This window comes from Rana temporaria, chromosome 7, assembly GCF_905171775.1.
Source record: "Rana temporaria chromosome 7, aRanTem1.1, whole genome shotgun sequence".
In the NCBI taxonomy this organism is placed as follows: Eukaryota; Metazoa; Chordata; class Amphibia; order Anura; family Ranidae; genus Rana; species Rana temporaria.
The window spans coordinates 21,195,111-21,211,741 of NC_053495.1; the positions used below are offsets into that span (position 1 = coordinate 21,195,111).

At 47.9% G+C, this 16,631-nt stretch overlaps 1 protein-coding gene across 1 annotated transcript; it reads right to left on the reverse strand.

Annotated features, from left to right (window-relative positions):
* Positions 1–745: 745 nt before the first annotated feature.
* On the reverse strand, positions 746–13,335 carry LOC120945152 (probable peptidyl-tRNA hydrolase 2). Its single transcript, XM_040359049.1, has 7 exons — positions 13,163–13,335; positions 11,484–11,601; positions 8,100–8,177; positions 7,522–7,596; positions 5,182–5,279; positions 2,669–2,783; positions 746–1,565 (listed from the first exon to the last, which is right to left on the reverse strand). Exons 2-7 carry the CDS (start codon positions 11,595–11,597, stop codon positions 1,476–1,478), a joined length of 570 nt encoding a protein of 189 aa, XP_040214983.1. The 5' UTR covers positions 11,598–11,601; positions 13,163–13,335; the 3' UTR covers positions 746–1,475.
* Between the last annotated feature and the right edge of the window lie 3,296 nt (positions 13,336–16,631).

The window sequence follows — 16,631 nt, forward strand, 5'->3', positions numbered from 1 at the left end:
TATATATATATATAGATGTGTACTTTGAGTATTTGCCATTTTAATGTAACTTTGAAATAAAATTTGTATGTGGTATATTTACAGTCTTATGCCTATTACTACTTTTCACTCTGCTGTAACGTTTAGATACACTGATAATCGTCTACTTGCTGGGATAGGTTTGTTTTCTTACTTACTGTAACGCAGTGTTTCTCAATTCCAGTCCTCAGGCCCCCCCAACAGGTCAGGTTTTCAGGATTTCCATTATTTTGCACAGGTATTTTGATCAGTTTCACTGCCTTAGTAATCACCACAGCCTTTTCATCTGAGGGAAATCCTGAAAACCTGACCTGTTGGGGGGGGCCTGAGGACTGGAATTGAGAAACACTGCTGTAACCCATGATTCTTTGCAATGTCTAAACTAACTTGATGAAATCCCTTTAGAACAGGGGTCTACTATGTCCCTCCAGTTGTTCAGGAACTACAATTCCCATCATGCCTAGTCATTTCAGTGAATGTCAGAGTCTTGCAATGCCTCATGGGATGTGTAGTTTAGCAACAGCTGGAGGGCCGTAGTTTGAAGATCCCTGCTTTAGAACCATAAAACATTTGGGGGGGGGGGGGGGGTTAACCATTCCTTACTCTATATGCAATGGAAAATTGTTTTAGCTTTAGATATATTATTCTGTTTTAGCCTATGAATGGCTGGTAACGGAATACTAGGTTCAACATACATAAAAAACATACTAGCAGCACACAATTCATGCAGTTTTGGGAACTTTTACATGATTGTTTGTGAACAGTATTAGCAGTTTTATTTCCCATAAAGCTCCTTGTATTCTAGTTTACTGGCCTGTAAAGATTAGAGTCCACTATAAGACGGCTTTGTTTTAAAAACACAAGCCAGAAGCTTTAGCGACACTCACATATCACGTCTAAAATATATTAACATGCAGAAAATGTTACCCCTGACCAGTTTCAAATGTAAACCAGAAAACAAAGGATGGGTAAACGGATTTGCAATCTTCCATTGTAATGGCAAACCACATTCCAGATTTAGACAGACCGTGGTACTGCATAAATCTGCCAGATCAGCAAACTACAATTCACCAGGGTAACAAAACTGCTGATCTGTGAAAAAAAAGAAAAAAAGGATGAAACTGATATTTTGATTGGATCCTATTCTACGGGGTCAACATAAACAGCTCTATCTTTAGATGCTTTGATGAATGAGGCTTGCCGTTTCCGATAAATACTAACACTGACCGCTGCGCTCTTCCACTAGTTCTTATTGGCAGGTTCATGTATCTACTCCCATCGCCGTTACATTTCCATTGTGCGAGAGGTGGTGTAGGTAAAACATCGCCTGCTGGAACAAGACTGGTCCTGACGCTATCTCCCGCTTCTTTGCGCTAAGAAGGAAGTTTCTGAGAACATCGTGATGGCCTTCCCTCTAATGCCAGCACATGGATTTCTCCTGCTTGCGTTGCTAGCCTTCAGTTCAGTAATTTCAATTTTCCAGATACTTTATTCACATTCTCTTCTTCGCCCATGATGCCGAGGACGGTGTGTGAACCAGCTGCAATCTGAAAGGGAACAGACCAGTAAAAAAAAGTGTCAGTGGGGAGACAAAAGGGAAAGGATAAAAAATTAAAAAACACCACACAACGCTCTACACAGACAGTGCAGCTCATACATTTAGCAAAGACTCGCTCTAGTCCCACCATGTTTTTAACACCCACCACTCCTTCTATAACATTTCCTAGGACTATATACATTTTGATCTTCAGCGGTAAGGATTTAAAAGCGGAGCTCCACCCTAAAGTGGAACTTCCGCTCATCGAATTCCCCCCCCCCCCTTCGGTGCAAAAATTGCCACCTTTCGGGGGGAGAGGGGCGGAGTCGGGCCACGGCATCACCGCGGGGGCTCCCTCATCCTCACCTGGCCGCCAGGCTAACAGGAAAGAGGCGCGGGGCTACAGGCTACACCAGGCTACACTGCCAGGTTCCCTTACCCGCAATGGCAGTGTAGCCTTTCAGCTTCACGCCAGGAGCCCTACTGCCGACATCGCTGGACTCCAGGACAGGTAAGTGTCCATTAAAAGCCAGCAGCTGCAGTATGTGTAGCTGCTGGCTTTTAATCTTCTATCCAGACCTCCACTTTAAGGACGAGTTCCTTTCCTGGATTCCCGCTCTTTATGCCGGTCTGCCTTGCTTTAATACGCTGGCTTACCTCCGACACTTTTCCCGTCCATAAGGGAAACAGGCACAAATTGCACCTCGTTTCTCTTCACACTACCCTAGAAATGCCAATTTAAGCTCATTTTACAAAATCGTAATGCTCACCCTTTCCAGCTTATATCCTCTTTTGACTCTGCACCCTTCCTAGCCTTCTGTACCCGCACTGGAATCGGATCACATTGGTGTTCTCACCCATGCGGTCCGATTCCTGTTTGCACTGCAATCTGTGAACTGATCTGGGGGTGTCATTAACATTGTATTGACACCCGCAGCGGTTCGCAGAGGGCAGTGTGAACTGCCTGTGGGAGAGATGCAATGCGGGAACCGGCGCTGTAATTGCACTGGTTCCTGCATCGCTACAGCATGAACCTAGGCTTAAGGTTTGCAAAGTCACTAACTATAATGAGGTTTATACAGCATTCTACATTAGGTTTATCAATGCGCCTACCTGAGTCCTACCAGCATCCTGCACCAGGTAAGTTGGAAGATCCAAACTTATTGCCAGAGCCTGTAGCTGCATTAGGTGAGCTGCACTTGCACCTTGAAGGACAACCTTCTTAGCCCTGTAGAAAAATCAAAATGCATAATCAACAAAAAGAAACAACCTTGTGTTCTCAATATACATTGAAGCACAAATTAAATTCCTTTTCTATCCTTTACAATCGTATATGCAAACAAAAATCAAGCTCTTTGTTGCTTGACTTCAGCAATCAAAACAAGAGTCACTTAAATTGATATTAAATGCAAGTAAAAAAAAAAAAAGAAAAAAGGAAGAAGTAGTGGTTTTGCAGAGCAGCCCAGATCTTCCTCTTCTCGGGTACCATGCCGGCGCTCCTGGTCCCTCCCTCCTGCCAAGTGCACATAAAGCATACAGCTTGCTATAGGGGCACCCAAGCTGCTCTTCTGCGTGTCCATTCACACACAGAGCCGTGGCCTGGCCCTGCCCCTTCTCTCTTCTCATTGGCTGTGATTGAATAGCTTCTGCTGCGGTCTCAGCCAAAAAGAAGGCATAGTCCCCAGAGAGCCAAGGCTCTGGTGCACATCACTGGATCACTGGAGCACAATGGGGCTCATGTATGAAATGTATGTAATTTAAGCATTAAAAAAGGGGTTGTAAAGGTTTGTGGTTTTTTTTTACCTTGATGCATTAAAGTGAAAAAACACCTGGTGGCCCCCCCGTTTCACATACCCGATCTCCTTCATCTGCTCAGCGCGTCCCTGCTGTCGTCCTCTCCACGGAGTCCCAGCTTTGATTGGATAGATTGATAGCAGCGCAGCCATTGGCTCCCGCTGCTGTCCATCAAATCCAATGACGTGGGTGTCGGAGGAGGGGTCGAGTCATACACTCTGCGTCTATGGATGTCGACTGAATAACTTAGGAGCACAAGGTAACCCCCTCGGGACATCGCTTCTCCTAGGGGGTTATCTAATGCGGGGAGGAGCCGCAAGATCCGCCGAGGGACCCCAGAAGAGGATGTTCGGGCCATTCCGTGCAAAACGAGCTGCACAGTGAAGACAAGAAGGACGGGTTTGTTATTTAAAAAAAAAAAGAACCTTTAGTATCACTTTAAAAAGGGGTTTATTTTTATTGCAAGCAAAACAAGTACTTAAATGTTGTCTTGGTATCATCCTCTTGCTTTCCATGGGGGCACTCGTGCAGGTGGGCTACCGAGTCCTGCTGCTGCATCCATCGACACAGACAGCAGGACTTGTTCCTGCCCCGTGTTACTGGATTTGATTGACAGCAGTGGGAGCCAATGGCTCCTGCTGCTACCAATCTATCCAATGAGGACCTGCGACAGACGCTGAAGCTGCTGTGCTTGTCTCCATCGCTGGACCGATTAGGTTCAGGTAAGAAAAAGGGGGGCAGCAGCTGCAGTACAGAAGGTTTTTCACCTTGATGCATAGAAAACATCAAGGTGAAAAACCGTGAGGGTTTACAAATCCTTTAAGAATGTTAACAACAGAGAAATTATGCAAAAAAGTAAAAAAAGGACACTATTAAGGTGTAAAGCCTGGTACACACTTTTTTTTGTTAATGAAAAATCAAGACAAAAACCAACAGCTCAGGTTGGGGGCAACGTAACTAACAATCCAATGTTAGTACTACAATCTCCACTGCTGTGCTCTTGTGTTCTGACAGGGGGACAGCACCCCCCCCCCCCCCCCAACCAGAAAACTCAAGTTAACGCTCTTAACTATTGGTTGAGATTGCTGACCGGGAGACGGTCGGCAGATCTTTTTCCATCATGACACTTCAACAAAAGCTGGCCGAACGGCCGGTTTCTGTCGGACCGGCTGCCATACACACGGGCCAAATGTTGGCCGGTTTTGATTGAACCAGCCAATGTCATCTGAAAACTTAGCCCGTGTGTACTAGGCTTAAAGAGGGGGTTCTCCCATAAATGTTTTTTTAACCTTTGATAGCCTTAGATGCATGCTCATTTAGTCTAGGGGAATCGGCTAGTTGTTTTAAAATCCGAGCATTACTTACCGTTGTAGAGGGCGATCTTCTCCGCCACTTCCGGGTATGGGTCTTCGGGAGCGGGCGTTCCTTCTTGATTGACAGTCTTCCGACAGGCTTCCTAAAGGCTTCCGACGGTCGCATCCATCGCGTCACGAGTAGCCGAAAGAAGCCGAACGTCGGTGCGGCTCTATACTGAGCACCGACGTTCAGCTACTTTCGGAAAATCGTGACGCGATGGATGCGACCGTCGGAAGCCTGTCAATCAAGAAGGAACGCCCAGTCCCGAAGACCCATACCCGGAAGTGGCGGAGAAGATCGCCCTCTACAACGGCAAGTACTGCTCGGATTTTAAAACAACTAGCCGATTCCCCTAGACTAAATGAGCATGCATCTAAGGGTAAAAAGAGCATATTACCGGTGAACCTCCGCTTTAAGGATTACTGCAGGTAAAAAAAAAAAGAAGAACAATTAACCTCTTAATTATTCAGACTTACCCAAACACATCCCATTTATCAGCCATCTCCTTGGTCTTAGAATCCTTTAAGAGAAGTTGATATAAGCCGATTGCTGCATGCCCAACCTGTGCTGCAACCTGTGAGAGAGAACGCTTGAATTAAACCACAGAAACTCAATTCCACACTGTCAAAAGATCTGTACAGCTCACGTGTAACACAACCTATATCCCTCATCTATCAGTGTCTGCCCAGAGGCAACAATCATCTTCTTTGAAAAAAAGGACAGCTGCATCTATCAGATGTGACGGTGGATGAAATGGAGGTGAACAATTCCTGCACTACGCGTGAAATCCTAGATACACGGTATCAACACATCCATCACCGCACAGCAAACCAGAACCAAATGTGTCAAAGCATCTGCTACACATTGGGGGAGATTTACTAAAACTGGACGCTATGGTGCAGTGCACAATATGGTGCAGCTCGTCATAGAAGCCAATCAGCTCTCAGGTTTTATTGTCACAGCTTTATTGACCAAATTAACATATTCGCCAGCACACCACGGATCATCAATAACGCCCAAAAAGTTTTAATGCACAAAAAACATCACAAGAGGTGCAACGTTTCGAGGCCACATAGGAACTCTTCATCAGGCAAGTGAGGTCATATGTGGCCTCGAAACGTTGCAACTCTTGTGATGTTTTTTGTGCATTAAAACTTTTTGGACGTTATAGACAATCCGTGGTGTTCTGGCGAATATGTTCATTTGGTTGATTGTTCCAGTACCCAGCTTGTAATCGCTTCAGCACCCATTTTTTTGTATTTATGAACCGTTTCCCCAGGAAGGTGTGCGATTGGAATATTTATTAGACTAAGCTTTTTTGACCAAGCTGAAGTTAGAAGCCGATTCAATAGAATGCACAGCTGCACTCTCCAGTTTGAGTACATCCACAATGGTTTTATTGCTTGGAGTCGGTGACTACTGAAGCAAACTACTAAAGTGACCATCACTATATGAAAAAGATATACAGATATAGGTTTGCTGGCCAAGACAAGTATACCTAAAAGTGTTACTAAACCCAGGACTCTGCACTCACTGTATCTGGTCTCCCACAGTACATGGAAATGCAATTATTTTAGTAAATATAAACTGCTAAATACCTTTTCTTATCAGCAGTACGATTTCTATCAGTGTCTGGTTAAAGCTTGCAGGAGAAGTTTTTATTCTACTCTGACTGTCCTATGAGGCTGCAGGACCCCTAACCCTCTGCCTGGACAGTGCAGATTGGCCCTGTGATGATCACGTGCACCCTCCCAAAAAAAAAAAAAAAACACACACACACACACACCACACAAAAAAACCCTCCCCCCCTCCTGTGTCACATTTGACATCTTTCAGGCGGGAGGGGGGTGCAGATACCTGTCTAAAGACAGGTATCGCGATCGCTCGTCCTCTGCTGCGGACGGCGCTGGACTCCAGGACAGGTAAGTGTGCTGATATTAAAAGTCAGCAGCTGCAGTATTTGTAGCTGCTGGCTTTTAATATTTTTTTTTTCAGCGGACATCCTCTTTAAATAATATCATCAATAACAACATTGCTGTACATTATGTGCCAATAGGAACATTTTCCAGCAGACTTGTTAAACTCAGAGGTCCTCTTCAAGTGCAATATATTTTTCCCCCTATGCTTTCAATGCATACAAAAGTTTTTTTTTTTACAATGCTTATATACAAGCTCTCCAGTATGTTCCATCATTTCACTTTATCCACAATTTCTTGTTCTAATGCAGTGGTTCTCAACCTTACTAGTGCCGTGACCCCTTAATAAAATTTCCCAAGTTGTGGGGACCTACTAACAGTAAAATTATTTTCATAGCGTGGGTCGTCAGCATCCAAGGCAAGACAAGTAATTTGCATCCCTAACCCACGAACATTTAGCTTGTACAGTATTAAAACCCCTTATGGTACATTTTAGGATGTACCACTCTTTCTCTTTCTAGCTCTCTCAGGACATAGGGTCTCCTCCAGCCCCTCCCACTTCACATTCCTCACCAGTCAGCTGACCTCTAGTCTCTGCCCCCCAGCCATGCCGTGATCTGAATGGGTGGCTGTGGGCTCCAGAGACAGCCCAGGTGGGCTTCCACAGGCTCCATGGATAGCCCAGGTGGGCAGCCTGCAAAAAGGCTGGGAGAGTGGTACCGTCTTCAGGAACAGCCCAGGATTTGGTGACACCTGGAAAATCGTCATTTGACCCCCGTGGGGGTCCCGACCCCCAGGTTGAGAACCACTGTTCTAATGCAAGAAAAAAAAAAAAAAAAAACACACAAGATGTAACCTGATCGTGTTCTATTATTTAGTAGTTTAAGAAAATAAACCTACCTTCCCAACCCCCATAGGGAGCTCCATGTTCACCACAAAGACCATTTTGTAAAACATTTCATCTTCATCTGCATACTGGAAAAAAAAAAAAAAAAAAAAAGAGGATGCAAGAATGGTCATGATATAAGTAAACAGTTGAATTTTACCTTTTGCTTTCCTGTGGCTACTAGCCAGGACCACTGCACTGACCTCTTCTGTCGGATATATTTACTTGTTCAGTACCAGTTTTGTAAGAGACATATTGCTTCCTCAGTGCACATAACTAAACACATAAAGCACACCGCTGTAAACCCAAGGACATAGCAGGGGCTGCCTTAGATTTTACCTCAAGCATTTTACAGACCTCTGCCAGCAAGGGTGAATAAATGCTTCCTTTTGCACAGTCTCCATTCTTTGAAGAGCAACAACTATTCAAAAGGGTCTGTGTCCCCCAATGCAGTGGTCATTAACCCTGTCCTCAGGCCCCACTAACAGGCCAGGTTTGCAAGATAACTGAAATACATCACAGGTGATATCATTTGCTGCTCAGTGATTGTCTGTGTATTCTAGTCTGTTAGAAATAAAAAAGGATGAATTACCAGATTGTGGTTTTCTAAGCTTTCAAAGTAAAACATGGCCGCCTCCTCAGCAGAGATGTTCCCGGTCAGAATAAGAGCCTAACAAAAAAAGCAAGCCAACAATTACTGTTTATCCAGAGAAGTAACACAACAAGCAGAAGATCAGGACACTCAGAAGATAGTTGTGGATGAATGTTAGTGGGAATTACTGTCTCAGCACTTTCCTGTCAGCAGGATTCTGTGTATAATTCCAATTGCCCCCCATCCACAAGTCGTCTTTACAAAGGGCTCTCAGTTCACTTTACATAAGGCTAGGTTCACACCACGATTTTACCATCCGATAAACGGACCGTTAAATCGGATGGAATCGTATGTGACAAAATCGTATGTAATCGTATGTCAAAATTTTCACTAAAAAATCGGATCCTGATTTTAAATAATGTCTGGGAAAAAGAAGATTTTTGAAGTTATGGATATTCAGGGGAACCCCGCCGTCAATTTAAAACAAAAATGACGTGCGGTTCCCGGTAAATATCCATAACCAGACCCTTCAGGTCTGGTATGGATATTCAGGGGAACCCCGCCGTCAATTTAAAACAAAAATGACGTGCGGTTCCCGGTAAATATCCATAACCAGACCCATTATCCGAGCACGTTGACCTGGCCGGCCGCAGAAAAGAGGGGGGGACAGAGTGCGGCCCCCCCTCTCTCCTGAACCGCACCAGGCCACATGCCCTCAACATGGGGAGGATGTCCCCATGTTGATGGGGACAAGGGTCTCATCCCCACAACCCTTGCCCGGTGGTTGTGGGGGTATGCGGGCGGGAGGTTTATCAGAATCTGGAAGACCCCTTTAACAAAGGGGACCCCCAGATCCTGACCCCCCCCCCCTGTGTGAAATGGTAATGGGGTACACTGTACCTCTACCATTTCACGAAGGAAGTAAAAAGTATTGTAAAAAAACACACTGACGCAAAAGAATAAAGTCCTTTATTAAAAAAAAAAAATCCAGCGCTGAAAAATCCACTCGTTCCCGGCTTCCAGCGTTGTCCTGATCCTGCGACGGGTGCGGGTGATCTCCCGCGATGAGAAGATCCAGCGTCGGGTGATCTCCGCTCCGGCGATGTGAAGATCCATTCATCCGGCGCAGCAGCATCCCGGACCTCCTCTCACCGCTGGGCACAGCCCAGCGAATGAGCGGCTGAAGCGGTGACATTTCTTATATAGAGGAGGCAGAGCCACCCGTCACGTGACCCTGCCCCCTCTGACGTACCTCTGCTACGTCACTGGGGAAGACCATGAAGAGGAAAGGTCTTTCCTCTTCATGGTCTTCCCCAGTGACGTAGCAGAGGTACGTCAGAGGGGGCAGGGTCACGTGACGGGTGGCTCTGCCTCCTCTATATAAGAAATGTCACCGCTTCAGCCGCTCATTCGCTGGGCTGTGCCCAGCGGTGAGAGGAGGTCCGGGATGCTGCTGCGCCGGATGAATGGATCTTCACATCGCCGGAGCGGAGATCACCCGACGCTGGATCTTCTCATCGCGGGAGATCACCCGCACCCGTCGCAGGATCAGGACAACGCTGGAAGCCGGGAACGAGTGGATTTTTCAGCGCTGGATTTTTTTTTTTTTTTTAATAAAGGACTTTATTCTTTTGTGTCAGTGTGTTTTTTTTACAATACTTTTTACTTCCTTCGTGAAATGGTAGAGGTACAGTGTACCCCATTACCATTTCACACAGGGGGGGGGGTCAGGATCTGGGGGTCCCCTTTGTTAAAGGGGTCTTCCAGATTCTGATAAACCTCCCGCCCGCATACCCCCACAACCACCGGGCAAGGGTTGTGGGGATGAGACCCTTGTCCCCATCAACATGGGGACATCCTCCCCATGTTGAGGGCATGTGGCCTGGTGCGGTTCAGGAGAGAGGGGGGGCCGCACTCTGTCCCCCCCTCTTTTCTGCGGCCGGCCAGGTCAACGTGCTCGGATAATGGGTCTGGTTATGGATATTTACCGGGAACCGCACGTCATTTTTGTTTTAAATTGACGGCGGGGTTCCCCTGAATATCCATACCAGACCTGAAGGGTCTGGTTATGGATATTTACCGGGAACCGCACGTCATTTTTGTTTTAAATTGACGGCGGGGTTCCCCTGAATATCCATACCAGACCTAAAGGGTCTGGTTATTGAATTTGCGGGGACCTCCGTTCGGGTTCCCTCAACCCTAGTAATAAAAAATCGGGTACATTTATCGCAGTCATCCGATTCAGTACGATTTACATTGACCACAATATAAAAAAAAAACGGACACGATTGTAATACGATTTCAAATCAGGACCAAAAATCGTGGGCAGACACGTTTTTTGATACGATTTTAAATCGTATTAAATCGTATGCGGATCAAATCGGATGCACTTGGGGACCTAAATTAATGAATGGCAGTGAATGGATCCGTTTTGTCATACAGATTTGTACGATTTTAAAGCTAAAATCGTGAGTAAAAAACGGATGACAAAATCGTGGTGTGAATGCACCCTTACAAAAAATAAATACAAATATTATCTGGGAGTAGTGAGACTCCCTTGCTTGCTTATAATGGCTACCCACGAGGGTAGATACTGGAACTTGTCACTGAATTCCCAAGGGCGGCCATAGACGGCCAGTTCAGCAAAAACCAGCCGAGATTCAAACCATGTATGGGCAGGCTGAATGTACCAAGTTGGGTACAACCAGCCTGCCAGATTTTACCTGCGATTATCGCTAGCAGCTGCTCTAGCTGCTACTAGTGATAATCTTGGTCTTCCCCCGATGGAAGTATACAATGTCTCAGCAGGCGGGAGTCCCCTGTAAACACTGAAGCACATTTAAAAGTTTGCTACACAACATTACGGCTCCATTCACATCTCCACGTATGGAGGGGCGCTGACAATCGTGGTAAAAACACGCAAATTGTGGGAGGCCCGTCGCCCAAAAAAAAGCTTTTGTATTTCTTTTGGGCGACAGGTGTCCCATGATTCTGTTGCGATTTTTACCGCGAGTATCGCCCTTGTTTAGGGGGGGCAATTGAAATCGATGGGCAATGCGGCAGGGAGGGGATAGGGGGGTGTTTTTACTTTTAATGCAGGTGTAGCACCCGAGTGTTAGGCAGGAATACTGACAAATGTCGTTTTCTAGGCGGTAACCAGCCTGATTATTAGGGAGATCCTCTGACCTTTTCCTAAATCTGGGTTTGATGCACCTCTCTCTCCTGTCACTAGGTGGCATTGTTACCTGTAGCATTATATTGACAAGGGCTTTGTAAATCCAGACTAGGAGTGGATGGGGTTGTCTCAGCCAATTGGCAGGGGTTTATTTGCCCTTGGTCTGTTGAGAGAGCCTATCAGAAGAAAGCAGCGATGTGAGATGTTACCTTCTTCGCCTCTTCTTCTGGAATATCCAGATCTCTCAGCTGCTTCAGATATTCTGGATTGACCTCCATTGTGTCCTGGGGAGCCTCAGACACAGCCTCTTCGTGAGCCTCCATTACACTACGAGCAAAGGAAACACGTGTCAGTCCATGTACACCCATCTATAACTGGGCCCCAGAGCTGACATTCTTGTATGGCCTGCCTATTGTCTTCCAGGTTATGGCTCCCCCAGCAGAATACCCCCCCTATGACACCACAGGATACCCCTCTATAGCCCCCACGATGCCAAACCCCTCTACAGCCCCCCCCCCCCGACGCCATGGGATACTTCTCTGCACCCCCACGGGATACGCCTCTACAGCCCCCCCCGCTACGCCCCTGGATACTCAAACGCCCCTCCCCCCCTGTCGCCATGGGATACCCCTCTACAGCCCCCCCCCCGCAACGCCCCTGGAAACTTCTCTGCAGCCTTCCCCCCCGACGCCTTGGGATACTCCTCTGCACCCCCCTGGGATACCCCTCTACAGCCCCCCCCCCGCAACACCCCTGGACTCTCCTCTGCACCCCCCCGACGCCATGGGATACTCCTCTGCAGCCCCACGCGACGGGATACCCCTCTGCAGCCCCCCCGCGACGCCACGGGATACCCCTCTGCAGCCCCCCCGCGACGCCACGGGATACCCCTCTGCAGCCCCCCCGCGACGCCACGGGATACCGCTCTGCAGCCCCCCGCGACGCCACGGGATACCGCTCTGCAGCCCCCCGCGACGCCACGGGATACCGCTCTGCAGCCCCCCGCGACGCCACGGGATACCGCTCTGCAGCCCCCCGCGACGCCACGGGATACCGCTCTGCAGCCGCGACGCCACGGGATACCGCTCTGCAGTCCCGACGCCACGGGATACCGCTCTGCAGTCCCCCCGCGACGCCACGGGATACCGCTCTGCAGCCGCGACGCCACTGGATACCCCTCTGCAGTCCCCCCGCGACGCCGCGGGATACCCCTCTGCAGTCCCCCCGCGACGCCGCGGGATACCCCTCTGCAGTCCCCCCGCGACGCCATGGGCTACCGCTTTGCAGCCCCCCGCTACGCCACGGGATACCGCTCTGCAGCCGCGACGCCACGGGATACCGCTCTGCAGCCGCGACGCCACAGGATACCCCTCTGCAGTCCCCCCGCGACGCCATGGGATACCCCCTCTGCAGCCGCGACGCCACGGGATACCCCTCTGCAGCCGCGACGCCCCTCTGCAGTCCCCCCCCCCTGCGGCGCCACAGAATACGCCTCTGCACCCCTCCACTCGCAACACCACGGGATACTCCTCTGCACCCCGCACCATAGGATACTCCTCTGCAGCCTTCCGCTGCGGAATACCCCTCTGCACCCCCCCGTGACGCCACGAGATACCCCTTTGCAGCCGCGACACCAAAGGATACCCCTCTGCACACCACGGGACACCCCTCTGCACCCCCATTCCCTCTCCGTGACACCTTATAAATCCACACCCACGAACACCATGGTATATGCCCTCAACATGGCACCCCAGTCCAAGGCAGCTCCTGCCAAAGCCCCCTCATGACAGCCCTCTACACCCCCTCCCATCCGTGACACCGCAAGAAATTCCCCGCAGCTACTGAAACCATGGGGGTATGGTGGGGGGCGGGTGATAATCTCCAGTACCCCGCTGTGCGACGTGTCCGCTCTCCTTCCTCCTCCCGGGTGACAGTACAGCCGGCTCTCTTCACACAAAGCCTCCCGGTCCTCTACCGTGCACGCGCTCTCGGATAATATCGGCAAGCGGGAGCGCGCTCACTCGCCGATGAAAACTGAGATCATGTGACCGGATAGTGATAGAGACTTCCGTTCCTGTACAGGGAAAGGGTGAGCTGTGTGATCGGCGCCCTCTGGCGGCGGGAGGAGTGAGAGGCCTCAGCTCCGGAGTTATATCTCCGTTATCATTCTATGAGGGCTGTTCAATGTTGTGACTGAAATCGGTGCGCAGCGCAAAATCAGTGACTGAAATCGGTGCAATGTAAAATCAGTTACTGTAATAAGTGTGCAGTGCAAAATCAGTCACTGAAATCAGTGTGCAGTGTGAAATCAATGAATGAAATGCGTGCAAAATCGTGACCCGAATGCCGACCTCCAACGCATTAAAGACGCAGGTCACAGGGACACAATAAGGCCCGGATTCTCAAAGGACTTACGACGGCGCAGCGCCATGTACGCCGTCGTAAGTCCTAATCTGGCCCGTCGTATCTATGCGACTGATTCTTAGAATTAGTTACGCATAGATATCCATTAGATCCGACAGGCGTAAGTCTCTTACGCCGTCGGATCGTAACTGCAAATTTTTTTTTGCCCGCTAGGTGGCGCTTCCATCGATTTCCACGTCGCGTATGCAAATTAGCTACATACGTGAATTCCCGAACGTACGCGTGGCCGACGCAGTAAAGTTACGCCGTTTACGTTAGGCTTTTCCCGGCGTAAAGTTGCCCCTGCTATATGAGGTGCAGCCAATGTTAAGTATGGCCGTCGTTCCCGCATTGAAATTTTAAAAAGTTACGTCGTTTGCGTAAGTCGTCCGTGAATGGGGCTGGACGTCATTTACGTTCACGTCGAAACCAATGACGTCCTTGCGACGTCATTTGGAGCAATGCACACTGGGATATTTTACAATTGGCGCATGCGCAGTTCGTTCGGCACGGGGACGCGCTTCATTTAAATGATACACGCCCCCTACCCGCCAAATTTGAATTACGCTGTGTGATTTACGTTACGCCGCCGCAACTTTACAGGCAAGTACTTTGTGAATAAAGCACTTGCCTGAAAAACTTGCGGCGGCGTAACGTAAATCGGATATGTTATGCCGCCGCATAGATACGCCATTCTACGAGAATCTGGCCCTAAAAGCTCAGCACAGCCCAATGACAGGTGAAAACCTCCAGCATATCCCCAGACCAAATCCAACAAGCTAAATGAAAAGAACACAATACAAAAACTATTATAGTTGCGCTAAATAATAAATCTGACTGAGTGCATAAACAAGAATATTGAAAATACCGATCAATAAAATTAAAATAAAAGGTACCAAAAGTGGCAAAATACACCGTTCATAAATGTGTAAAACAAATCTGATAAGTGCAAAAAGAGATACTAAAAATCTCAATGGTATCTCTAAAAACATAAATGGTCCATGTATAAAACGAACATCAAGGGCCAGATTCTCAAAAGAGATACGCCGGCGTATCGCCTGATACGCCGTCGTATCTCTGAGTCCGCCCGTCGTATCTATGCGCCTGATTCATAGAATCAGTTACGCATAGATAAGCATTAGATCCGACAGGCGTAAGGCTCTTACGCTGTCGGATCTTAAATGCAATTTTTTTTTTTCGCCGCTGGGTGTCGCCGACGTTGTTTTCCCGATCGAGTATGCAAATTAGCAAAATACGCGAATTCCCGAACGTACGCCCGACGGACGCAGTGAAGTTACGACGTTTACGTAAGATTTGCGACACGTAAAGTTGCCCCTGAGTATATGAGGCGCAGTCAATGTTAAGTATGGCCGTCGTTCCTGCGTCAAAATTTGAACGTGACCCCGGGCGTTCGCTTTACTTTATTTTTGCCAGCTGTTTTTAAATATGTTATTGGTTTGTCTGCTGCATCGTTTTTAAAAGCAATAAACGATTCAAGTTTTTTTAAAAAGGTAACGCACATTATTGCCTTTATTTATATTTTTTCCTACATTGCCCACGGTTTCGCTCGAATTTTGGAGCCATTAACTTCACCAGACCCCCATCGGAGAGTCCAGGAATGGAGACGAGGAGACTCTGAGGAATTCTAGACTCTGGCAGAGGTATATCTGCGAAGCTTTCACGACCTTGTCACTCGAGGTCCAACGTATCTGGTAAGGGTCCCCCCTTTTTTCACCTGTGTGTGGCACTTGAGGAGGTATCCATTGCGGTGATGGTGGACAGCGGTTTATTCTCCATATTCTGCACTCTATCCTTGATCACTCCATGAGATTGGACTATCTCCCTTTTGGACACAGTGGAATTTGTTTCCTATCTATGGTCATTCATTTTTATTTGGACACTTGATGTTCGTTTTATACATGGACCATTTATGTTTTTAGAGATACCATTGAGATTTTTAGTATCTCTTTTTGCACTTATCAGATTTGTTTTACACATTTATAAACAGTGTATTTTGCCACTTTTGGTACCTATTATTTTAATTTTATTGATCGGTATTCTTGTTTAAGATTTATTATTTAGCGCAACTATAATATTTTTTCTACTTTATCACATGATTATCACATGCTTTTGTGTTGCAGCTTTTCTACTCAATTCACTATATCAATTTTTCACTATTAGCGCAGAATTTACCCCTTTCCATTCCACAATACAAAAACTTCCCAGCACAACTTCCCTGTCCCTGCTAAAGAAAAGCATGCCCACAACAAGATGCTGCCACCACCATGTTTCACGGTGGGGATGGTGTGTTCAGGGTGATGTACAGTGTTAGATTTCCACCACACATAGGGCCAGATTCTCATAGAATGCGCGTTGGCGTAGTGTAAGCCATTTACACTACGCCGCCACAACTTCCTGGAGCAAGTGCCGTATTCTCCAAGCACTTGCTCCATAATTTGCGTCGGCGTAGTGTAAATGGCCCGGCGTATGGGCGCGTAATTCAAAGGGGGCGGCTTGTATTCAAATTAAGCGCGCCCCCGCGCCGATCGGACTGCGCATGCGCCGGGCGGAAAAATAGCCCAGTGCGCATTCTCCAGCTCACGACGGAAAACGTCAATGACGCCGACGTGAGCGTCATTGACGTAAAGTCGTATTCGCGAACGAGTTAGTAAAGTGACGTAACCGACGGAAAAAGATGACACTGACCCGACGCCATACTTAACATGGCATACGGCGGACTAGCGTAAGGTTACCCCTCATATAGCAGGGGTAACCTTACGCTTACGGAAATGACGTAAACGACGACGACGACGCGCAAATTCGTTCGGGAATCGGCGTATCAGGCTCATTTGCATAGTCAAATGAGAACTGAACGTAAACGCCATCTAGCGGCCAGCGTGGAATTACATCTAAGATCCGACGGTGTAAGTGACTTACACCTGTCGGATCTATGC